Here is a 25,417-nt window from a genome sequence, read left to right on the forward strand (position 1 = left end):
CATGAGATAAATTGTAAAAAGTCTGAAACAAAAATTAAGAAAAACTAAGAAGTATTTTTGCAACTCAGTTTGTCATATACACACATGGGCTTTTCCAGAGAGTTTTACATATTATCAGTTACAGCACAGACAGGTCTTGCCTCCACCAGTGCAATGCTCACCCACTATAATGAGTATATTTTTTCTTACAGCTGTTGGTAACATATGTTTTTCCATAATAGCTCATGCTGTGAGAAGGAAACATAAGGCTCTGGTACTTCTTCATATTCTGAGTTCTCTAAAATTTAGAATATCTGTTCAGACAGAAAACATTTTGCAGACATTTATCTTCTTGTATATTTACACTGTTGTATATTTTCAATTTATATTGATTTATAAGTAATAAGATAATTAGAACACAAAGGTTGGATAAGTTTCAGTGAAGATGTCAACAAAGTCAATTTAACCCTGTGATTCCAAAATCAATCTTTGATTTTGTTTTAAATCAACACTTTCCAATAACTTACTACCCTTTAGAAAGTTCTGGATCAGCACTAGCTTTCCACAGACATTTTAACAAAGGATATGAGTGTACATTACTAGCAGTGGTCCTTTCACCTCCATTCTTCCCAACATCAGTGTACGTGCTCCTTGGCTCTCTCTGCAAATATAAAGAGCAAATGCAGACTCTAAAACACTGGGGCAGTGGCAATGGGGCTTTATCACTTGTGTGCCCCTTCAGTCACAGGCAGAGGGGTCTGAGCTGGGGCCTGGGTTTGGAGACAGTGGGAACACAGTCCTGAGAAAACCTGTGGTGCCTGGAAGGAAGGTCACAGGGTCTGTGAGTGCTCAAGCTCATTCTCACATCTGGGTGAGGGCAGTAACCATCCAGGCCTATCTTCTGCAGACAGACTTGAGCCCAGAGCTGAATCCTGCGAGTGAAACATGGCAGTGTTCCTGTTCCTGCAGCCCTGTTTCTGTTCTCTATTTCATGGCCACTGGATGTGGGTGCAAATCCCAACAAGTAAGTTTTGAAATGTCCCAGGTTTCTAAAGGAAACATCCCCATTTCCCCACTGTGCTCTGCTCACCTCTTGCAGAAGCCCCTGTCCTGAAGGAGGAGTGCAGATCACCCTGGTACCTCCTTGGCCCTGGCTGCTGTGTGCTGGCCAGATGCAGCCCCAGGGACAGGACAGCAGGTGAATCCCCGGGGGAATGTCACAGTCAATATGACAACTGCCCTTGTGCTGCCAGGAGGCACCTTCCTACCATGTGGGCTTCCAGCCAGAGCCCCCCAGTGATTCCCAGTCCCTACAAGAACAGATGGACAGAGTCATACTTCTCTTTTGCAAGACGAAAAGGAAAGTTCAAAAAAACCAGGCTGGAAATAACCACATCCATTGAGGCTCTTGAGATCTTCAGTTCATTTCCCACCTCCTGGAGGGTGAGGGAGTCAGGTGTCCTGTTTGCAGACAACCAGCCTCTCCTGACCAAGCAGCAGGGCGGGTCCATCGCCAGCTCTCCTTTCTCTGCTCTGCTCATGCAGCTCCCGTTCCTGATCCCACACAGTGCAAACCTGATGTGATGAAAAGACACAAAATTTTGCTTCAGTGCTCTGTTTGTGAATTAGAAATAATTGATTTTCTTTAGATTTTGTTTTTTGAAGTTCACCTTCCCTACTCTTAGATACATTTTTAGGCACATTTTTAATGACTATTTTTATAAAAGTATTACGTGGACCTGATTTTTTCAACTAGTTCTCAAAGCCAACTGTAAAGGTGTTCAAGTGTGACAGTGGTTAAGGTAGTGCTGTGTCATACCTGGTATCTGCCCCACAGACAACAAAAAGTTACCAGGTTGGGATCTGTCTGCCCCATTGTCCAGTCCTGCTGTGCGAGGAGGGATCTTGTTGACATCCAGTGTTCTCCCCAAGCCCATCAAGCAGCACACACCTCTGTCCATGCAACTCCCCCAGACCCTGTCTCCTGAAATCCAGACAGCTATTTATCAGCTGCCTAAACAAGTTAGTTAAACAGGTGCTGTAAGTTATGATGAGGGTAATGGATTTTTCCAGAAACAAACCTGTTCTGTTCTGGCTGAATGTCAGTGCATGAGTTAAGTGCCACTTACATGGCACGCAGCTTGTTCTGAGAGCAGTAAGAATCATTTCTGGGACAGCTCCTGTTAGTTAACCTGACACCAGAGTCTATGCTATGACAATATACAAGCAGTATTAAAAATAATTATGGCGATATTGAAAAAAAAAATCAGTGTAATTTAGAGCAAACAAGAAGCTGCTCAGTTCTATTTGATTCTTCTTTTTTTCCAAATCAGTGTAGTACACATATACACAGATATGATACACCCGGGTTTGTTAAAGGTGAATGCAGGTGAAGGATCCAGATCTTATGTAGAAACATATTTATCTTAATATTTTTTTTTTAAATATTTGAGAACCATCCCCCAGCTGATTTATTTCAGCAGCTGAAAACGTAGCTGACAATTTAGAGAGCAATTGGTGTATCAGAAAAGGACAGTGCCATGGGGAGGTGACAGTGCCTGATCCCCTCCATCTAAATCACCCCAACTCTAACTCCTGACCTGCAAGATGCACATCTTTGGGATAGAATTCAAAGAGAGAAACTACCACTGGAAACCCGTATGTGTTTACCTGTGCTGGGCAGGCTGGAGTGACCATCACCTGAACACATAAGTCTGCATCACCTTAGCTGGAGACAAGCAAATACGGGACTTCAGCTGACACCTGATTTCAGTGTGCTTCTCACCTGGGTAGCTTATAAAGGGATGTCTATCCTTGACTGGTTTGTTGAGGTTGACAAACTCACATGGCAGTTTGATTATTGAATTAGATAGAGAATTTAATATGGCTACTACAGATACCTTGTGCATTTGTTTTTACTTTAACTGCATTTTGATTATGCTTTCTTTAACCTTTGATTAGTGTCACACAGGCAATTGGCAGTAGTGTCTTCAAATCTGTATGAACATTTCCATTTATTTTTCATAACAATTATATATGAAAACTGTCTTATGTATTCCTGTCATAGCTACAAGTCACCTCACACCATGGCCTCGTTCCTGACCTCTGTACTAGTCTGCTGCCACTCTATTGCCTGCCACCAGTTTGCTTTACAAAGACAAAGAAGTTTAAACAGCCTTGAGCACTGAATTGAGGGGCACATGCTGTGGTTTCAGGTGGGCTGCAGCTGAGGGGGTAATGCAGAAGGGAAGAAAGAAAGTTAGCAAGCTGCCCTCCTCTCAGCAGGAATGATCAGCTCTTCTTGGGCTTGGACCTCTCAGAATTGACCCCAGATATTTGGCATTAGAGATGATAACAATTCATCAAATTAAATCTAAGTTGCAGATCAGTAGTTATCCCCCAGTGCTTCCAGTCACATCCGACTCTATCAGGATACAAGCCTCACTTTTCCCAGCATGCTGCATGATTTCTCCATGTTTCTCCATCTCAGACACAAGTCTGGCCCCAAATGCAAGAGAACAGGGTAGTTGGTAACTTCTGCTTGAGCAGAGAAGTAGAACATCATGTTGACAGCGTGTCTGGGCCTTCTCCCTTTCCAGCTTTGCTGGACCTGCATGGATAAGCAGCAGTTACAGAATTAATCTCTCAGTAAGAGAAAGCTAGTTTTGAATTCAAAAGTAACCTTTTTCATTTGCTGAGTTGTAGCTCATGCCTCAGTTTCCCCCTCAGCCCTCCTGGCCAGTGCAGACGTGCTCCCTCCCCACTGCCCTTCAGTCCATTGGTGCAATGTCCTGGACCCCTGAAGCAGCAGGATGAGATGCTCAGTCTGTAATAGTGATGGACTCAGAAGAAAACCAGAGGTGTCCAGTATCTCACAGCAGTGACGAAGGCTTTGACAGCCACTTGAGCCAACCTGCAGCTGAGAAGTGAACCAAAAGCCTCTGCATGTGCTTTGAGTCTGACCCTGCTCTGCCTGGCAACAGCCGGGGGCACATCCCATGGAGAGAGGGGTGTTGAACAGACAGTGCCCGCACCTTCTCCTTGGAGGGACACTGAGAAGCCGGGGCTGGCATTCTGCAGGGGCCCTGCTGTCTCTTGGAGCAGGCGGTGCCTTGGTGGCCGTGGTGCTGTCCCTGGGTGCTTCCCAGGGCTCTGCGTGGCCAAGGGCTGGCTGGGCAATGCCCCTGTGCAGGCACTGCACTGAGACCAATACACGTTTCACACAGACGCCTTTATTTTCACATTTCTTCATGTATGAATGTTCTTTTTCCTGGGATGTACCGGTAGACAGATTATACCCTGCAGAACGGAGTTTAGCAAACTTTATATGTATGTATGTACACACATATATATAGTCTCGCAAAATCACTCCTGCATTTGTCCACGTGTCAGAATGGATGTTTACAACAAACTAGAGCTAAAGGGACACTGCTAGGTTTTGGGTTATTTTTCTTATCTCTAACATAAAATAGTGTTTGCATTTTTTTTCAACTCAATTGCCTGTTTTTCTGCTTATTCTTAAGCAAAACTGCTGAAAAGACATGCCTGTAAGCTTTCCATTTATACTACTCCAAAATACTATCAGTGATGCAGGTGGAAGAACATTTCTGAATTCTTATTTACACAAGGGCCAGACTATCAGTTCAGTGTATGTTGCCATACCAGATATAAGAGCACCCCTGAATCAATGATGCAGATAAATCATTGGCATGTAAGTGCTACACTCACAGCACAGTTCAGATTCACAGCCCCTATGCACATAGATATGTGTTTGAGTCCTACTTTTAAAAGTTTCTTTGCAAATTTTTAACCTGACAGTGTCCCTTAAGGAAAAATACATATTGGGCTTAAGAAAGGACACCTTCCTAGAGATATTTTCTTTTTATTATTAAACCCAACATTTTTTAAACCATTAAACAAAATTGAATACAAATTACCATCGGAGAATAGCATTTGTAAGACTGAAGCTTTACATGGCTGCTCCATTAACATGGCTTTAGTTATCACAATTTACATTATTTGCACATTTCCTTAGGTCTTTCATGGCACTTCCATGAATAAGAAGAAAAGGTTGATACACTGCTGCTATCATCTCACCAGAGGTCACCAACGGACACGTGGGTGTTTGTTCTCAACACATGTTGCAGTTAGGCAATGCCAAAATCCTGCCCATGGTGCCCTAGCCTCAGGGTATCTGTGCCTCGGGCTTACAGCTTGGCTCATGGTTACTCACAATATTGCAATGCATTCAGAAGAACAGGAAAACAAACAGCTAAACAGCCACAGAACAGGCACGGTACATTTTTTTTTCTTTTTTTTTTTTCATTATCATTAATCACATTCCTATTTTTCAACATGTTGCATAAAATGCATGTTAGAAAGGCTTTCTTTAAAAAAATGCTGGCATGAAGATGCAGACTAATGTTTGTAACTAATGACACAGAGTCCTGATTCAGATGTTATTTAAACATTCACCACTTGGAGGAAATGAGCACAGTTGATAGCACTGACATAGTCTGACTGTAGCTGAGAAGCAGCACAGGAACTGCCTTCCATGTACTGGCAGGAGGATTGATGAGGGTAGGGATTGGAATAGCATACTGTGTTTTATTTAGAAAGCTGTAGTCGTATTTGTCGTAAATATTACAAGCCCCATTTCTGAGCAAGGGGAGGCTTGGCAAGTTTACAGAGTAACATTCATGAGAAAACATAAAAAACCAAACCCAAAGCCATTTCCATGCAGAGCACGACTCTCTCACAGTCACTGGATCTCTGTCACCTGTTGGCTGGAGCACATCTGCACACTGGTGCATCCCAGCCTCTGGCTGTAGCAGTGGGATCAGGGACAAACATAGGGCAATAATTGTTTTTGCAGTGGCAAGAACTCTACCACAGACAGAATCTGCAATCTGAGCTACAGGAAAATCCAACTGTGGGTGCCACTTTGCAAATCCTCTTGTCTCAGCTACCATAGGGCTTCAGGTGGAACACAGAGCTCAACTCAGGGCTGAACATCAGGGGTGCCTGGGAGGTGCCTGACTCCTGTGAGACCCAAACTGAAGCTCTTTATGCCTCAAGGGCAGACTCAGCATGGCTGTCAGCATCTCCCTGATGCACCCTCATCATTCCTGGGAGTGGAAAGCTGGCACAGCAGCAAAGGAGATGCCAGAACTGCAGAGTCAGTACTGGTACCCACACAGCAATGCACTTCAGCAGGTACTGTCAGGGACACCAGCTATGGGGAGTGTGGTGTCAAATTGGGGCTCCACTCAACACAGGGTGACAGCACAGGCAGGCCCTGCACAGCACTACTGCCAGCAGGGACAGGAACCAGCTGAGGCCAAATTCATCACAGTAACTCCAGAAATTAATTTAGCTTCAGGGGCTATGGCATCATGCAACTAATAACATTTTCTTTTGAAAAGGGTACATTCCAAACGTTTCTGTCTGTATGTGCCATCTCATTATCCCATTGGGAGCAAGACTGTTAGAGGAGAAAGGCACTGTGCTAGCCTGATGCAAATTCGTCTTTTCCATTGTCCTGACCACTTCTCCCTCCTTTGCAGTTAACTGCTTAGACTGATAACAGACAGATGTTGTTTCCGTGGAAGGGAAAAGCAGGTAATTAATTATATTTAATTCTGTCATTTGCTAAAGTGATTGCAAGAAGAATCAAGAAAAAACACTGTAAGCTGTGTATTGTTTCAGCTACAACTGATGACTTTATCAAGTGTCTGTTACATAAAACCTAAATGGACAGTACCCAACAACTGGAGGACAAGCTACTCTCACAGCATGACATCCCTCCTGTGAATACAGCCCCTCATGGGAGCTGCTGTGCTCTGAATGACTGCTGGGAAGGAATTAATGGTGCTTGTATGAAAGGCAATAAACAAGACAGACTAGGGTGTCATTCCTGCAGACATGCAACTTCACTCGAGTAGCACTTTTTATGACAAGGGGACGGCTTAGAGAAATAAAATTAAGACTACACTGAAGTGTATGGAGGAGCACAGTAAAAGGTGAAAATGCCCCATCTTGGGCAATCAGCATATCATTCATTACACTAGGACTGATCAGACCTACTTCTATAATCAGGAATGCTTCAATAGACAAAATTTTTATAAAATTAGGGCTACAGAATTGAGGCATTCTATATATTCTGTATTATAAAAAGCTTACACTTACATAATTTTTAAAATATATCTTCACTGCTAACAGTTTATTTGTAATATAGTATCTGATACAATAAAAATATATGCTTACTGAATGGGAGCAATGCAGCACTATGGCAGGGACTGTCCTGTCTATGTGGTTTGAGCAGCTGGAAAAGTTGTCTGTTCCCTCCTTGCCTTGGTTTCTCAGCCATTACCTACCTGGAGATGGCAATGGCACTATAGTGTGTCAGCTTTCCTAAGAGGCTTCTGCAGAGAAGGCTCTGACACGTTCCCCAGCTGACAAATCATCTACTGGGCAAAATCCAACCTTGGTGTAAATTCATTACTTTTTCCTGTTTTAGTAATCAACAAACCAACCCCCCAAACCAATACTCTACTTGGCATTAGCAAGGAAATGGGGCTTGTACAAGGTATGCAACTGCCTTGTAGGACAAAAATACTGGCTTGGCATGCGATTCTGAGGCTAACAACAACTCAGTAGCTCCCAATCAAATGTACAGGGCAATTTGTGGGTGCCAAGGTCTGTATGTGGAAACACAGCTGCATCTTCTGGGCCCTGTTCTTCACTAAGTAAATAAGTCCATAAAGGGGGCAAGAACTTATTGTCATGTCCAATGGAAAAATATAAAATTCAAATGAACTTAGGAAGTGTGTGCCAAACTACAGCAAAAGGACCACAGCACATGCCCACAGTGCTTCTGAGATGCACAGTGGGGAATCACCTGGTGTCCCACCACATGCTGCGACTGCAACAGGTGGCTGGGAGCGGAGCAGGTAATCATCTTTCTGTACCAGCCCTTACAAACCTGCCTGGTCTTTCAGGAACTTACTAGCGTTGAACAGGATTTGTTCTGTAGTTTGTTTTTTATATGTGCAACATGTTTTGCTCCTTTCTGGCTCACCCTGGCATGAAGATCCCCTGGTTTGTGTGTTCAGGAAGAACTCCACCAAACTCAGCATGGTGGCACCAGTGCATGCGAGAAGTGGAATCTCTGCAGAAATGGGGATACTGGTTACATAGCCTGTCTGCTCAATGTCCCAGGTACATTGACTGTTCATTTTTCACAGACTGCCCTGGTAGATGTGACTTTTGTCAAAGCAGATAAACGGCAAGGCATTCATCAAATATTGTGCCATATGGTAGCATAGACTGAGCTGTCACTGGCAATAGATGGCTGAATAATTATTGACATATGCTATCATAGGTAATTAAGCTTGCTAGATTAAAAGCAGGACTTGTGCCTAGCAAACAATGCTCTATATTACTCATTGAACTTCGAGCAGCAGTTCTCTCTTGTCAGGGTTTATTAAAATATTCACATGCTTCCAAAATGAAACAAAGGGCCACCGGCGTCTCCTGGGGAGAAGAGGTGGGATCGGTTGCATTCAGTTGCCATTTGGTTGGAGATATACAAAATCCTCACGCACTGGACATGGCTCAGTTGTAAAAAGCTTTCACCCAGAAAGGAGATCAGGAACTCTCGGACTCCTCCATCGCTGGTTACGTGGTTACATGACATTCTCAAAGAGCTGTAACGATCGCATGATATTGTCGTCCTGAAAGCAAGGAAAAGATACTTCCATGAAACCAGCACAGTAAAGCACAATTCATAACTCTGCCTGGCACAGGGAAGCTCTGCAGCTGCTCCTGCAGGAAACAGCCTTGCTCTGGTAATGCTTTACCCCCTCCATGAGCTGGGATTGATTCAGTGCCCAGGCCCTGATTCAGCTCAGAAGTTGTCTCTTACTTTAGCCCTGGGTTGATGTGGGGCAGGCAAGCACAGGCTGTGGCTGTGCTAAACCCTCGGATGCCACTGATCCTGGGTGTGCAAACAGGCACTTGGCTAATAATGCTCCACAAGTCCAACTGAAATGGCACGTTTTGAACAGATAAGAAAGCTGCCTTGAGGGAGCACTTCATCTCAGAAATACAACCAGATCAAAACCAAAACACATGCAATCTGTGCAATCTCAGCCTCTCCAAGGTTCCTAGAGCCAAATGAGAAAGTTACAGACACATGGGAAACCCTAGATTATTTCTCTTGAAATTCTGAAATTGTACTTCAAGGTAATAACCAAAGTAGTATACAAAAACATGATGATTTTTTTCCTCCCAGGAATTCAGTTATTCCAAAAGTTAGAATAGCTGTTTGCCTGTAACACGAAATTAGTTTTCCACATTGAGCAACTTAAGAGATCTATTGCACTGCATTCCTCAATCATATTTTGAGGTAGCATTAGCTATGTCCCTTGTAACCCAGTTTGGTGGATACCAATCATCCTCTCCAAGGCAATGCCAGGAGTTTCCTGCCCACGAGCAAGAGCTTCTGCAATGGCACAAGTAAGCACTGTAGTGCACTTAAGTTGGTTTTTCATAAAGGTAATAAAATAAATAAATAAGTCCTGCCCACCAGGAAACCACACCTGCCAGTGCATCAATCTGCCCAGCTCCTAGTGCAAGGATGGCAACAGAAGGAATCAAACTCAAACTAGGGCAAAGAATTAAAACTCTAACTGTTTTAAGTGAAGTAAAGCTGCTTCAGTTCTGAGACCACTAATCATAGACATACCTACAGTCAAATGATGAATGTGAAGAATAATACACTACACAAATGATCAAAGTAAAGATGGTGCCAAAAATTAGCCAACCAGGAGGGACCAAGAATGAAGTAACTGAAAAACATTAGTTTTCTATTATGCACCTGCTAACAAGGATTTTGCTGCCTGAAGTCCCTGACTGAGAGGTAATCTGGATATGGCCAGAGCCAGGCTTGACACAGAACCAACAGCAAGCCAGCTCAGCCCTCCAGAGTGATCATCTTCCCCTTGCTCAGGGGCAGAAGAGTTGTCTGGCTGCAGAACTGGAAAGAATTTTCCAGGGAAAGTAAAATACACAGAAGGGCCATTATGCAATTATTTGCACTAATGTAAACATCACAAAAGGCAGAGACCATTATTGTACTGGTCAAGTATTAGAGATCTGAGCAAACATTCACACACTTAACTGATGTCTAAGACAACAGACATCAGGCATGTTAATGCAGATGCTTCTTTATGCCAGTGCTAAAAATACCATTAAACATTTATCACAGCCATCCTAACACAGGAAATTTGCAAGAGGGACATGATTTCCAAAAGAGAAAATAAAATAAAAATCATCGCTATGATGACAGCATTTGCTTTTAATGTTTGATCATAAAAACATCAACTGGCTTTATAACTTAGTGCTGTAATTGCAAGATTTTGAGACACCTTTGTCTCTGGGCAGTTACAGCACTGTGGTACCTGATAAAGACATTTGGGGTAGCACACAGAGACAGTATCATACTTTTAAAATGAAATTAAAAACCAACTAACCAACCCCAAAGCCCCCAAAATCCCAACCAACCAAACAAAAAACCCAACCCAACCAATCACCAAAAAACCCCACGCAAGGCAGTTATGAGCTTTGTCTAGAGTTGTCTATAACTTCTCTAGTGCTTGTCTACAGACTCAGGCACTCACTATCCCACTATTCAGTCACAGGCTTAACAGAGCATCACCAGAAACTCAGTCTTGAAGCTATTTTTTGTTGGTTTGTTGGTTTGTTTGGTTTTTTTTTCACAGAGCAAAAAAACCCCAGAATCCTGAGCAGCATCTTATTTCATACAGAGTTTGTCCAAAGGGAAGCATATGATGTGGCATGAGCTAGACCTTTCCTTGCAGTTATAATTTAGTCCTTACCTCCTGACACGATTCAATAAACTCATCTAAAGTTACAACTCCATCTTTGTTTTTATCCATTTTCTGAAAAATAAAATAAAAAAATTAGTTTTTATTGGCAACACTGTTGTTACAGTATAATATCTTAGTTGATGCAACCTGAATAAAGCTGGGCACTTGATAAGCTTAGATCACAGACTCAATGTCATTGCCAGATTGGCTGACTGCTAAGGACTCCGGGATTTGGAGCACTTTTGAGGTTATCTCCAACTATTTCCTTGACATACCCCACAATCTCTGCACTTATTCCATTGGTTATTTATTCACTGCTTCAACCCCCACCCACATTCCTGTCTGTCATTAGGGCAGTTGAGAGAAGCAGCACAGAAGGGCCGCAACACACGGCAGAGGCTTCAGACTTACTGCATGTGGCACATCCCAGTGCAAAGGGTCAGGCTAAGAGACAAGTCAGATACCCCTGGAGCCAGGAAATCAGCAGACACTGTAGTGTTGGGCTGAATGGTTGCTAGGGTTTATTTTGGAATATACAGTGAGGCACAGACACAACTTTCCTGTAAAGTCTATCAGTGCATAGCTCAAGTGTTAAGAAAAACACACAAAAAACCAGGTACCTGGAAAAACACTTCTACATGCTGCCTTGGTGCATCTTCCTTGAGCACTGGATATGTGTACTTTCCCATCATATCATAAATTGCCTTTACGATATCCATCATTTCCTGCCATAGGAGCATGCCAGCACAAACACAAAAAGGAAATTAAGGGAAATGATAACACATTTCTGTCTTGTACTGCCCTTTTCTTCACCCTCCTTCTCCTACTACAAAACAGCACATAGAATGCCTGTACACGTGCATGAAGACAGATGTAGCATGACATACAAATTCATCCTATTTAAAGCAATTTCTTCTCCCTGCCCGTGCCCTGCCTTTGCCCCAGCTGTGCCAAGGCTCCCGCAGTGCTCCCTCTGCTCCTCCAGCCCAGGGCCTGTGCTCAGACACAGCAGCTGCTGGGAGCAAGTGGGGTGCTCTGTCCCAAGCCTGTCCCAGGGACCCTCACGGCTGGCACCGGGAGCCTGGTCCCTCTCCACAGCTGGCACAAATTGCCACTCAGCTCCATGGCCAGTGGCAGTAACTGCAACCCCTCCAGGATGGTTTTGAGTTGACCAAGATGTATTTGAAACATATTCAAGGTTACCATGCTCAAAACCAAGACTTCCCACAATGGGAACAAGCAATGATAAGAAGATAAAAACATATGACAATGCAGGATTTGGAAGTGGTGCTGGGGGCTTCTAGTGCTTCAGGTGACCCACACTGTACCCTCCAGCACAGAAAGAAAGCCCTCGTGCCTCAGTCACCAACTAGTTATTGCCACTGCCACCCTCCTCTTTGCAAAGGTTATGTGGCTCATAGCTGTAACCAGGATTTTGCTCCTAGCTAAAGTAATTCATTAAAAGCACTATAATATAGGAAAATATGTCTAGAAAATCATGCAATAAGGTCTCTGTGCACTTTACTTAGACACAGATAAATGCTCAAGTGCATTCTGATTTGCTTTTAATTACCTGAATTATCTGCATGTGAAATTAATTGTGTTCTGCAACAAAAAAGAGTTGCTTCTCTTCTGAAATCAACCACATTTGTCAGGAACAGCCTTACCTCCTTGTTTATATAGCCATCCTTATTTATGTCATACAGATTAAATGTCCATCTTAGCTTTTCATGAACAGTTCCACGTAGAAGAATAGACAATGCCATCACAAAATCCTGGTTTGAAGCAGAGAGAGGTGTGAATTTTCATAACATCCTTTTCTAAGTCCTCTTTATATGATGCCAGTCAAAAGATTTATCTTTTAAGGATGGAGCACATGGTTATCAACCTCTTCTGGCTTCCTTTTCTGAAAATGTGTCCTCTCTGACTGAACTCAATGGATGAAGCATCTGCTAAGATATTTGGGTTTTAAGAGCACTTCCAGATGCTCCAGTGGCCATTCTCCTCCCTGCTGCAAGGAGTCCTCACTCAAATTGCCGCTACCTGGCTAAACACAGCTGGACTGTGCCTGTGGAAGTAGAAGCTGATGCTGTCTTACCTCCAGATCTAGGTGCTGGCAAAGTAGGGAGAAAATCCAGCATTTTCCCTGTGTTCACCTTGAGAGATGGAGAGATCCTAAACTCCTCTAACAAGGGAGCCTTTGGTTTTGTTCTCTGGCAAAATCTGTCAGACTTGACCAGATGTGATTCCTGTCACTAATTATTCAGTGTGGAACACAGCATTTTAATTGCATTTTTTTGTTTCCAGTAAAGTTATTGCTTCCAATAACTTTGATTTATTATTTATCCTGCATGGTGGCTCAGGCACCGTGAGTAGCATTGCTACAGGGGTTTGTTAGCACAGGCAGAGCTTCAAGCTAACTGAGCTATAGTTATTATAACTTATTTAACATCCTTAGTCCTTCCCTTGTCACCTCCATGAGCTCTGCATGAGGCGGTGAATCACTGCTTAAAACCCCCTGCTCCTTTTTGCCAAGGCTCAGAGGAATTTGAATTTGTTGGACAGTATAAAAAAGGGGACAAAATGCTTATGTTTGAGAACCAGTAAATGGACAGGTCTGCCAGGAAGGAAAGCTCAGCATTTTCTAGAGGTTTTTTTTTAGGTTTTTTTTTTTAACAGCATTTCCCTGTTCTCATCTTGTTTAGGTTTCTGGACACCTTTACTGAGTAGCTGCCATATGCAAACCTCGTACTGCAGCCCTTTCTACAGAGATGCACAGATACATATGGAAACATTCCCATTTTACATTTAATGAATTAACCCATTTCTCAATCTTATATGAAAATTACTGGAGTTCTTGGCCATTTGACAGCAAAGGTAAGACTGCCTATGACTTGTAGTTTTATAATCACAGTGAAATGTCTTCAAAGCTATGAAGTTCATCCACCAGAAGTCTATGACTTAACATATCCTTTTGCTGCACTCCTACAACTATGAGTGTGAGCATGAAGAGTTATTGTAGCCACAGGCCTTTTACTTAAAGGGTGCATTTAGTTTCCATTAGATACCAAGTACCTGAGATGCTTATTCAACACATCAAATAAGCTTAGAAACACCATATTCCAGGAACATAGAGATACAACTATTCAATTACTTAAGGCATGATGCCTGCAGAAGGTACAATTTGCAAGTTATCTGTACTCCTCATCTCTCTTCATATGGGACTGTCCTCAACTGTGCCACATAAACCTCTGTGCTTTCTCCTGATCCTGACTACTATGATCGAGATGTTTCTTGACTGAGAGGAAACATAACAGCATCTGCATAAACTAAACTGAACCAGATTTTAAAACATCAGCTGACTTCAGACTGAAACCTCTAACCTTTAATCCAACAAGTCCTACTACTTTACAAGGAGGAATGGACAGAAAAGCTTAAAAACACAAAACTGAGAAAGTGGAGTAGAAGGAAGATGCAAACCAATTACCTCAAACTTCACTGAGCCATTTTGTGCAGTGTCAAATGCATTGAAGAGGTAATGTGCATACATGCTGGCATCTGAAAACACAGAAACATGAACTGGTACAGCAGCTCTTTATACACTAATGGCTCTAAACAACGGTTACGATCTTATTTTCCTTCTGTATAAAAACCAACCTTGTAGCATTGCCAGGCATTCTGTGAACCAGTAAATGATAACATGGACTTGCAAAATCCTGACAGCATCCCTTAAAACAGCCTTGAAATGCAAAAGCTTTTGTTACAGTAGAAACTATTTGGACTATGAGGCTTTACCTGAAAGAACGAGCAGAAAAAACCCAACCATCCCAGAATGTCTCTGGGTCAAATGGAGTATTAGCTCTGGTGGGAAACACAGCAAAAATACCAAAAACTGTCGGCAGCACACGTCCATCCTTCCTCTACCATTTTGTTTTGTTTGAGACATGGCAGAGACCCCCAGGGACTGCTCATCTTCAGAAGGCTCTTGCTCCAGTAACTTGACTGCTAGGGAGCAATCTCACCTGAAGCACATTTTCATCCTTTTGAATCTTAAACTGCTTGTTTTAGAAAACCTTTTCTATCGAGAAGAAAAGTCTCTATAGCTGTGTGAATAATGGCTGTTGACTAGGAATAGCAGTGATGGTATACAAAAAAAATCCAACTGCTGTACAACTTAAAGACCTTCAGTGGCCTGTTCCCTGCTCTGGAGGCAATTTGCACTGTTCTCTGTATTACCAGAGCCCAGCTTTTCAAGATAGAAGCAACTGACATTAAAGTTCCTTGATTATTTCATTGTTACTCTAGCAGCCACACACTTTTGGTCTCTTCTAGTCTTTGTCTCTAGCACACAGCATCAGTCAAACCTGAGTCTCCATACCCAGTGTACGGGTATTCAGGTGAAGCCTGGTGCCCTGTGCTATGTGCACAGGTGGAATGACCCAGCATCTCCTTACTCTGACATTATTCAAATACAGGAAAGTGTAACAGTGTGCAGAAAAATCAAATACTTAAGTTACTGTCATTCATAAGGATAGAATACAACGGAGTTTAGGGGAAAAAATTAATGTACTACATTTTTAAGAGAAGGATTCTGAAATAAAATAGCTCCAAAAGAAAACCACAGTATTACTTATGGGATAGTCCTACTAAAAGCTCCTATTAAACTAAACTAAACTAAACTAAACAATGAACTAAAAATATTAAGCTAGAGGTCTTATTTCAATTTGGTGCGATGTACATTAAGAAATACTTAGTTCACTAGTATCCCTCGATGACAGATTAGCAAAAATTAAAACTGCCAAGGATAGGAGCCCTATGTACACAAAAAAATCACAACCCTGGGGTGACAATGTTGTTATAATTCAGAGCTACATTACCACCTTTAGGTTGTACAGGCTTATCTGTAAAGAGTGCCATAAAAGTGAAAGAATCTCTGAAGATTCCAAAATCTCACAACTTATGACACTAAGATTATACAAATAGTTTGGAAACCAAGTGAAAGAAAACAGTGCAAAATACAAAATCCCATCTGCTGTTGAACTGATTTACAATTAAGCATGGTTGTACTTCCATCATCATTAACTAAGGGAGAATCACATTTCAAGGGAATGGGACACACAGAAAAAGGAAAGACAAGTCTTTGACAACTTCAGTAGAATGGAGAAAAGTTATCTATCCATGATAAAATGAAGTTTCTATGCCTGACTGTTTTTTATATCTGAGCTGGGTCAAGTAAAGGAGTTGTTTGGGTAACTGATTTTCCTTGGACTTACTGGAACTCAAGTTGGAAAAAAACCCACATCCAGAAATACATTGAGATTATAAATACTTAAATTCTTTCAATCAATCAATCAATGGACTGGTTGCATTTTATAACAAAACAAAGCAATCACAACAGGAAATCATCAAGTCTGTACTGAAATTTAATGCAAACTTTTTATAGGTGTACATCTTTGAGGTCCTGTGCACTGTAAAACACATAAGCATAACGTGGTTTATCTTGTCATTTAGTTGAAAAATTACTTGTTAATGACCTTCTTAAAGTAAAGGACATGCATACATACAGTCTTGCAGAAACATCAGTTATCATTCCCCAGGGAGTGTATTCTGCAGCTACTACAGGGTGGAAGAGATTTGAAAAGCCTCAAACATTTAATCTGTTACTAAAAATATTTTTACTAAAAATATTTTTACTAAAAAAGATGACTCATTTCTTTCAGTTTGAAAACAGTATCCCTACAGAACATATCTAGTTAGAAGAACACATAGATTCTTGATGTTTTTAAAAGGCAATAACATATATTATTTGAGTGATTTAATACAATACTTTAATATTCCCATACATGACATGACCCTGTCCTAGTAACACAAACACAAAAAATGATAATTTCATGTAGCCAGGAGTTCACATATCAACTAAGAACTGCTTTAAGAATTTTAAAAAGGTTTTGATTAATTTTCAGGCCAAAATGAGGTCTGGGACTCTCCTGTGCTAGACACTACATGTCCAGCAGTCCAACAGCAGGGAAGCAAAGACACACTGAGGGGAAGGAATTTCACTTTCTGCCAGCCAGAAAGTCAGTAAAGAAAAAAGCATCAATCCCCATTTTCTATTTTGGACCTGGGGAATAAAGAGCTGAAAACTAGGGACAATCTGTAATGGGTTTTGTTCATGTGAAATAACTGTTCAAAGGGCCTAAAAATCTTATCACCTTGATGTTTGTGTTTCTGTCTAAAATCCCACAAAGCTTAAGCTCGGTTCCAGCTCCTTGCACAGATGATGTGCAGCAGTTCTACAGCCAGCTGGCAGTAAGGAATGTTAAGGCATGCTTCAATAACCCTGACAGGCACAAGGCACTCTGCTTACCTCCATGAGGAAAAAACTGTGCATAGATCTGTTTGAATGTTTCTTCATTAACAACCCCACTAGGACATTCCTGTTGGAAAACAAAAAAACAAACCAACCAACCAAACAAACAAACAAAAATGAAAACAACAACAACAACAACAACAAAACCCAAAAACAAAACAAGAAAAAACACAGCTTTGTAAAGGTTCATTTGCAAAACTCTATAGGCCTGAAGAGAGCAATTAAACAAATCACTTTGCTGTTCTCACAGAGTTCTGCATGCTCAGGCTGTGCAGCTGGAGAAATTGAAGTAATTCAGACTGCAATTTCATCTTAAGCATCTCACAGACTTGGTTCACCATTATTAACATTTCTAACTTCATTTTCAGCAGTGTTTCATCACATTTTTATAGGATGACCTAGAAAGGCAGCTCATGCCTTCTGTTATATGAAGCTTTCATCTAATAATTAAAAATAATGTTCATGCCAGCTAACACCTTCCTGCCTGATGCCTCCACAGATATGAATTCATTAATCCTCAGCAGCAGACTGTGGCTGGATGCCTGACAACAGCTCCATGGAGGTGAACAGTTTGCAGTACACTAGTAAGTCCGTACAAACAAGCATTAATAATAGCCAAAAAGATTAGACCATTTTTAACCTGTTTATCTGCTCAATCTTCTGTAAAGTTCTGAGGAGCCAGACTGTGCCCATGCAAATTTTCTAAGCTGGTGACCTGTGGGCTTATTTATTTTTAAGCTCCGGTACTGCAATGCAAGGCATTTAATTTCACTTTTGACTGCTATAAACAAGGGCAAACCTTTAGGAAAAAAGTGGCAGTTTTCAGCACTGAAATTCCTGACCAGCCCCATGGAGCAGGATTTGGGAAGAGAAAAGGGGGTTCCACGGGGCACACACTCCCTGCCTGCCACGCCCCGCCTTGCAGAGCCAAGGCACAGCCTTATTCTGGCAGCATCACAGGTTGTGGAATTTCAGATGAGTAAACTTCCGGAAGTCTAAGAAAATCCCTTTGAATTAGTGACACAAGAAGCTGGAGGAAGATTTAAGTCTATGACTTAGTTATTGATGAGTTGTTTAGATACCTTTTAAGAACAAAAAGGGCTTTGACAAGAAATTCTTCCACCATGAAAAGCCTATAAAAGGAAAAAAGGCATTTTTTCCGAGCCTCTGATCTACCATCATCACCTGCTGCTGATGTGCATTCACTAACAATGGAAAAGGACAGAACCAACAGGAAATCACTCAATCTTGTGCAAGTCAAGGAAGGAGAGCAAGGGGGGTTACTTCAGGTGACAGTGAGGCAGTTCCTTAATCACAAAGCTGTTTGCTATTGAAATTAGGATGGTTAGGTCTGGCTTCCTTCCTCCAATGCAGAAGTTTTGCTGTCTTCAACTCACTCTTTAGGTAGGAAATCATCAGTGATTTGGGAGATATCTGAACTAAATAAAAGAGAATTTGTTGCTTGGAAGTCCCTGAAATTCTCTTTTAGTCTATGTCTTCATATCCTGACAACTGCTCTTCTACCAGTTAAGTGTCCCAATTAAAAGCCAAATCTGACACTGTGGTCTTGACCTCACCAGGGCCACACCTTCTCCAGGATCAGTGTTCAAAGCTTGTTCCACACCGGGGTAAAAAGACTAATTGGACTACCTAAAGCCACTGGCTGCAGGATCAGACCATGTCTTTTCATCTACTGACAAAACTAACAAGACTTTCTAATTCTGTATAGCAAGATTAGATGAGTATCCTCAAACCATTCCAAAACTCCTTATAAAACATCCATTGCCTGGTTTCCTTGTCAAGTGGTTACTTTTTCATCTGTTTGTGCCACTTCTAATAAAGTAGAAATCATAAAAGGAAGAGTAATTCAATAGAAGCTAACAACTACCATAAGAGATTCTCCTAAATGTTTTATAAATATTCAATTTTTTGAAGCTTGTAATTTGATGGACACTAAACAAATAATCTGATATTTATTTATGTTATCTTTTAATCATAGAGCAGACCAAGTACCTTATCCACAGCCATTCTTGGGTAGAAATGTTCTCCTTGGTCACTGAAGGGCTGTTGCTCCAGGGCCACACAGGGCACTTGCAGAGTATTTCACCAAATTGTCATTCTTTTTAAAACCAAGCCTAGCACAGCACTTACCCATCCTTTCCAGCACAGTCCTACTGGCCTGACACACCAAGATACATTTCTTTCTCTTCTCTTGATAATATAACTATTATATTCACTAAGAATATTGCAGAATACACCATCTAAGGAGTCTTTCTGCTGTGCCTTTTGCAATTGGACATGTCTGTCTCGTATTGGCCTCTTAAGCCACCAGCGTGCCTGTATCAAACGTGGATAGAGCCTTCCCAAATCTTCGTTCGCGAAGCCCGGCCATGTAGTGGATTGGTTAGAAATGCGAGGACATATGAACATGGCTAAGGCTATGGATGAGCTGCTAAAGTATAAGACGCAGTCTGACTAGGCCCATGAGAAAGTCTGAGATAGCAGGGCCATGAGAAAGCGGCAGTGTCCTTGGGTATCCTAAATTGAGCTGAGAAACAGAGCTAGGCATTACCAAAACAAAGGCACTTAAGGAGCCACCTGTGTAAGCAATGGGAAGCAGTTAAGATGATATCACCACCTAACTGAGCACCAATAATGAGCCTGATTTCTGTAATATTCATGAACCTATTATAGAGTGTATATTAAGCTACTGTCAATCTACAATAAACGAAGTTCCTGGATTCTCATATTGAGGTGTCTAGAGCTTTCCGTCGCGACATTATTCTGGCGCCCGTGGGCAGGGACCAAGTGGGGGTCCCTAGGAGGTCAAGTCGGATCTCCTGGGTTGGAGTCAAGTCGGACTCCCGAGAGCCAAGTCGGGTTCTCGCAGCCGTGGTCGGACGTAGGAGTTTTTGTCGGTCTTGCCGTGCAGCACAAGAAGGCGAAAGGGCTGGACGAAAAAGAGCTCAACTTGCCGCCGCCGGACGCCTCCCTTTCGGGGATTTCGGACGGCGAAAGAGTTAAGTTCCGTGCTTCCAGGGCCCGGCGCCCGGGACGACTCCTGAAGAAGGAGGCCCGCCGACAAAGCCGCAAAGTCTCGTGGTAAGGGCTGCACAAAGCGTGGTAACACGTTTTTTAGGTAATAGAGGGACAGGCGGCACTATCATTGCTCCAATGCTTTCTGGGAAAGCGGGGAGTTAAGACGAACTGGCTTTGTGGCAGATGCTGCTTTCATGTAAGGGCCAGGGATATGAAGCGAACACTGTAACTGCCTTTACTATCTCTACTTGGAAAGAACTTAGTGATAAACTCTTTACTGCTGCCTGTAAGGGAGAAAAAGTTGCTGCTTCCCTCCTTACAATTTGGCGATTGTTATCTGGAATAGTCAAAGGCATTAAAGCACAGTCTGAGGACATTAGGATGCTACTGGATACCATCATACGGAGAAATCGTGTAAAAAGGGAGTCGAGCGGAGTTGAAGGGAGCCGGAGCGGGACCAGAGATCACGGAACGGGGCCGGAAACAACGGAGCGGCCCCGCCAACATGAACGCGGTGCTGGCGTCTCGGCAATGCATATCCAGGACGATTGGAGACGACAGCTGCGGCGTGAAAGTACTGCTGATGGACCAGGGACGAACTTTACGAACACTATGACTGAGTTCCACCTTAAGACACTTCCAGCTTTTCATCTGAACTGTGCAGCGGGACTGCGCTGCACATTTTTGTGGCTGTGTTCATGGCGCTGGGTGCTTGCGCCGGGCAGCGGGGCAGTGGCGGTGGTCGCGCCGCCTGCGTGTCCCCGGCTCGGAGCGCTCCCGGATGCCGCAGAGCCGGGGGCCGGTGAAATCGCTCGGAGCGGTGCGCCCGAGTGCGTGCACGCCGGCGGCCCCGGCGCCGCGGCGGGACGGCGGGGGGGCTCTGTGTCCCCCGCACCGCTGACAGCCATGGTCCCGGGGGGTGTGCGTTCCCCTTCCCTTCTTTGCAGCGAGTGGTTTTTCCCTGGTGCTGCTCCTCTTCCTAGAGTTAATGACGGTAGCAAAAACATTGGGGGGTGCAGTCGGGGGAGGGGGAAAGCTGTTTCTCTTTTTCCCCGTTACACCAATCACCCCTTCTCTGAAACGTGCCTGTTTGCAGCTGTTCTCTCCCTCTCCTATGTTTTTGTCTTTTCTTAAGCAGACCCTGTGATTAAGTTCCTTCTGCTGATCTCTCTGGGTGAGCCCAGCCCCTCCTTCCCCTCCTTCGTCCTTCGGCAATGAGGAGCGTGGGGGGAGGCAAAGACGGTAAAACACGGAAAAAAGGGAAAAGAGAAAAAAGAGAAAAAACAACTTAAAATTAACAATATCCCAACTTATAAATCAAATAAGATTGCATTGTTTTTACAGCAATAGGTGTTAAGCATGCAGTGTGCTCATGGCATTCTCAAATGTTTTCTTCAAAAACAGAAAGGGAGACTGACGAAAAATCCTTTGAAGTAAGATTAGAAATAACGACATCCGTGCTTAGCTTTTGCATATTGCAGAAGGTTGTTAAGAATTTCCTATAGTTTGCCATTTTGCTTCTCTTACATGAAATTTGGCTGTTTCCCCCAGGGGCAGGGTGCAGGTAGAAGATTTGGAGACGGAACGATGAGACAAAAGGGGATATAGTCTTCCCCCTGCAAAAGTAGCTTTATTGCCTTTATGATAAAATATCATTGCTCTATAAGAAGCGTTGAAGATTTCCAAGATAATATTCTGTTCTTTCTTACTGTATTTGTCTTTTACATGGAGAGTTATGCAGGATTTGCAGATTGCTGATGGCGGCTATGCCATAAATTTCCTTTGAATTATGAAACTGACAAGAAGTGCACAGCCAATGACCACTTGAAAATGTGTGTGTGATTGAGGAGTGTGTCTGAGGTGGCCACCTGAATGTTGTGTGAAGGAAAAAAGCTACATGAATGTGTGAATGTGTAAACTTAAAAATACTTTCTGCCGGTGTCAAGATTTTAGAGATGTGTAACGTGATTCTGTTGAACCATAGTGATTCCTTATTCTGAATGGGCTCTAAGTTATACAATGGATATTGACAGTTATTGTAATCTTAGTAATAGCTCGTGTTGCCTTTTCTTGTATTACTAGACGTCTAAATACTACGACAAAGAAAGCATTGTTGGCACGAAATAAAAACGGGGGAAATTGTAGTGGATTGGTTAGAAATGCGAGGACATATGAACATGGCTAAGGCTATGGATGAGCTGCTAAAGTATAAGACGCAGTCTGACTAGGCTGAGATAGCAGGGCCATGAGAAAACGGCAGTGTCCTTGGGTATCCTAAATTGAGCTGAGAAACAGAGCTAGGCATTACCAAAACAAAGGCACTTAACGAGCCACCTGTGTAAACAGTGGGAAGCAGTTAAGATGATATCACCACCTAACTGAGCACCAATAATGAGCCTGATTTCTGTAATATTCATGAACCTATTATAGAGTGTATATTAAGCTACTGTCAATCTACAATAAACGAAGTTCCTGGATTCTCATATTGAGGTGTCTAGAGCTTTCCGTCGCGACGTTACGGCCATGATGATGATTCACTAAGAACCATAACTTCACATTCTTAAAGAGAGTTTTTAAATGAGGGACTGATCATTATTTTCTCCATGCTTCCCATAGCTGCAGAGTCCCTTGGGTGCCTTACCCCTGCCCCCCGAGGGCCCCAGCCCAGCCCAGCAGCCCTGGGCAAGCAGAGGGAGCTGCCACGGGCACAGTGCTGCTGCTGCTGCTGCCTGTGCTGTCCTCACGGGGGCAAGGGCTACTCTGGCAGTTTTAGACATTGTGGCAGCTTAATTTTCTGAATTTCCAATGATCCTTATTGCTTCTGATGCTCCACCTGGAAGCCAAATGAAAGTTTGCATCAAAGCTTCAGGAGTGCTGGGGAAAGGCAGCGCTGACATTGATCAGCCCATTTAGCTCTCTGTAACTGGATTGCTTGCAGACACATATGCTAGTACCAATTCATTTGCACTTAATTGATCACAATTTTTGTTTTATAAGAGCCAAATAATGCTCAAGAGGCCTCATTAGTGCTACAGTACTACTTAATTCTGCTGACTCAAAAGAAATCTCTCTTGTGAAACGAAGCAGGTAAACTTAGTGTCAGTTTAAATTCCATTGAAGTTAATAAAGGATCATTCATTCAATAAAAAATTCTTGTCAGTAAGAAAAAGCACAGTATTTGTAAGGCCTTCCTTTGATAGCAGGGTTTTAAGTTAACACCTGTCATTTCTTTAACCTACAAATTCTTTAAAAATGTCAAACAGTGAACATATTTTTGTACTATTGTCAAGCACAGAACCAACTGCTCATTTTCAGAGAGGTGACTATCAATCTCTGGCAGCATGAGCTATGCATCTGAACCTACCCTCTCATGCTTCTTCTAAACCACTAAACAGCAAAGGAGCTGAATCCACATAAAAAACCAAACAAACCAATCAACAAAACCAAAAGGAAAAAAAACCCAGAAGTTGCACTTGCTGTTCTTTCTTCTGCTGGAATCAGAAATTAACTTCCTCAGTTGCTTTCAGAGTGTGCACTGCAGAGATGCAGGGACCAGAGGGGACCAAAGCATAACCTGCCTGTCAGACCCTTCTCGGGTCGCTTGGCCAGAACATGTGGACAAGAACTCAGGGGTCACATTTTGCTAAACTAGAGGTTTTAAGTTAGCTGACCATAGACAAATCCACAATCCAGATTTGCATCTCTAAGCATTTGCACATCCCACATATTTTGTTGCTCTATGTTCTCCTAGTTTGGAGATGTTTCAGGGATTATTAAAGTATCAGAACATTTTTTCCCTGCTCATACTGCTCGCTTTAGTTTTCAAAAACCTGCTTTGTTACAGACAATTACATCTCATACTACACTTCATTACAGGTTTGCTAAAATACACTAAAGCAAGGTAAGGATGTCTCCAGCAGCCCCTCAGTTATTTGGGTTGCCTGTTTTCTGCTTTAGTATTAGAAAATTATCCCTTGCAGCTAACTGGCATTTCCCCTAACAGCACAGCTCCCCCTAAACTGAGCAAAAAGTCCCATAGAAACACCAGGCTTTTTAAATTTATGTACTCAATTCCAAAGAATACAAGTAATTAGAAACATGATCTAAATGGGAGGTACTGAATTACCAAGCTTAAACCTCTGTATTATTGTTGGTCACTTCATTCGTCATCAGTTTATCAATTTTAATCATAAAAATAGTTTCTCACTCTCCTCCCTGCAATTCCATAACTGTTCCCCAAACTTTACTACTCTGGGGGTAGTAACTTCTAATTCATGGCCATTTTGTTCCTGTGCCAACACTGCTGTTTAGCTCAAACAATTCTTTCTCCTGACATATTTGTAGACAGGAGATATTGCATTTTGTTTTGTTAAATTGTACAAAGGCAAGAACCACCAGAGGCTCTGCTGGTTTTGCTGCCTGTTACCTTGCTTTTGCAGAACCCCAGCCAAAGAAATCAGACCAAACATCTCATGTTAATCTGGCTCCAGTCAGACAGCAGCCAACTCCGTGGTGCAAAAGAGACTATTCACATAATGCAGAACATGTTCTGGGAGCAGAGGCAACTGCTAAGAAAAGCATGTAATATTGGTCCTGGAACCAAGAGATGTTGGAGGGTGGCACCCTTTCACAGCTGGAAGAGCAAGCTAAAGAGAGAGGGGACATTTGGCCAGGCACCAAGGACATAGGTTAGCGTGCTCTGCTTCTCTGGAGTGGCAAAGGAGCCAAATTTCTCGGAAGCCTCCATCAGTCTGGCACACAAACACCAGACTGGACCAGTGACACACTAGAAAAAGACTGAGAAAGTTTGAAGGGAGTGGGGGAACAGATTTTGGAGACAAAGAAAGAACAGGAATAAAAGTACTGAGATTTAGGACCCTGGTCAGCCAGGGCTCTAGTCCAGTGGCCACTCCAGGCTGTGCTGAGCTGCCTTTGGTGGAACACCATCCCTGTCCCTGCACACCAAATCCTCTGCAGCCAGGCTGAGCAGGATCTTGGTCCCTCTGTGTCCAATACAAGTGCCTCTAATGGCTCTGTGATTATCCAGGTGTTGCCTTATGACTAAACAGGACCTGTGCAATCACTGACAACAAGCAGTAAGTACAAGCTGGAGAGAGGAAAATTACTGTATTCCCAC

At 42.7% G+C, this 25,417-nt stretch overlaps 1 protein-coding gene across 6 annotated transcripts in view; it reads right to left on the minus strand.

Moving 5' to 3' along the window:
* Positions 1–8,448: 8,448 nt before the first annotated feature.
* The window catches only part of LOC103764022 (Kv channel-interacting protein 1), a 476,628-nt gene continuing 459,659 nt past the window's right edge, over positions 8,449–25,417 (minus strand). For all 6 annotated transcript variants that reach the window (XM_018089009.1, XM_018089012.1, XM_018089011.1 and 3 more), the window contains exons 3-8: positions 17,239–17,308; positions 14,359–14,429; positions 12,539–12,646; positions 11,492–11,596; positions 10,881–10,943; positions 8,449–8,714 (exon numbers count right to left, since the gene is read on the minus strand). In XM_018089009.1, the coding sequence (XP_017944498.1) occupies positions 8,667–8,714; positions 10,881–10,943; positions 11,492–11,596; positions 12,539–12,646; positions 14,359–14,429; positions 17,239–17,308 (465 nt within the window). In that variant the 3' untranslated portion in view covers positions 8,449–8,666. The remainder of the gene's footprint in view (positions 8,715–10,880; positions 10,944–11,491; positions 11,597–12,538; positions 12,647–14,358; positions 14,430–17,238; positions 17,309–25,417) is intronic.

Source organism: Manacus vitellinus, unplaced genomic scaffold, assembly GCF_001715985.3.
Source record: "Manacus vitellinus isolate BGI_N305 unplaced genomic scaffold, ASM171598v3 scaffold_111_pilon, whole genome shotgun sequence".
NCBI lineage: Eukaryota > Metazoa > Chordata > Aves > Passeriformes > Pipridae > Manacus > Manacus vitellinus.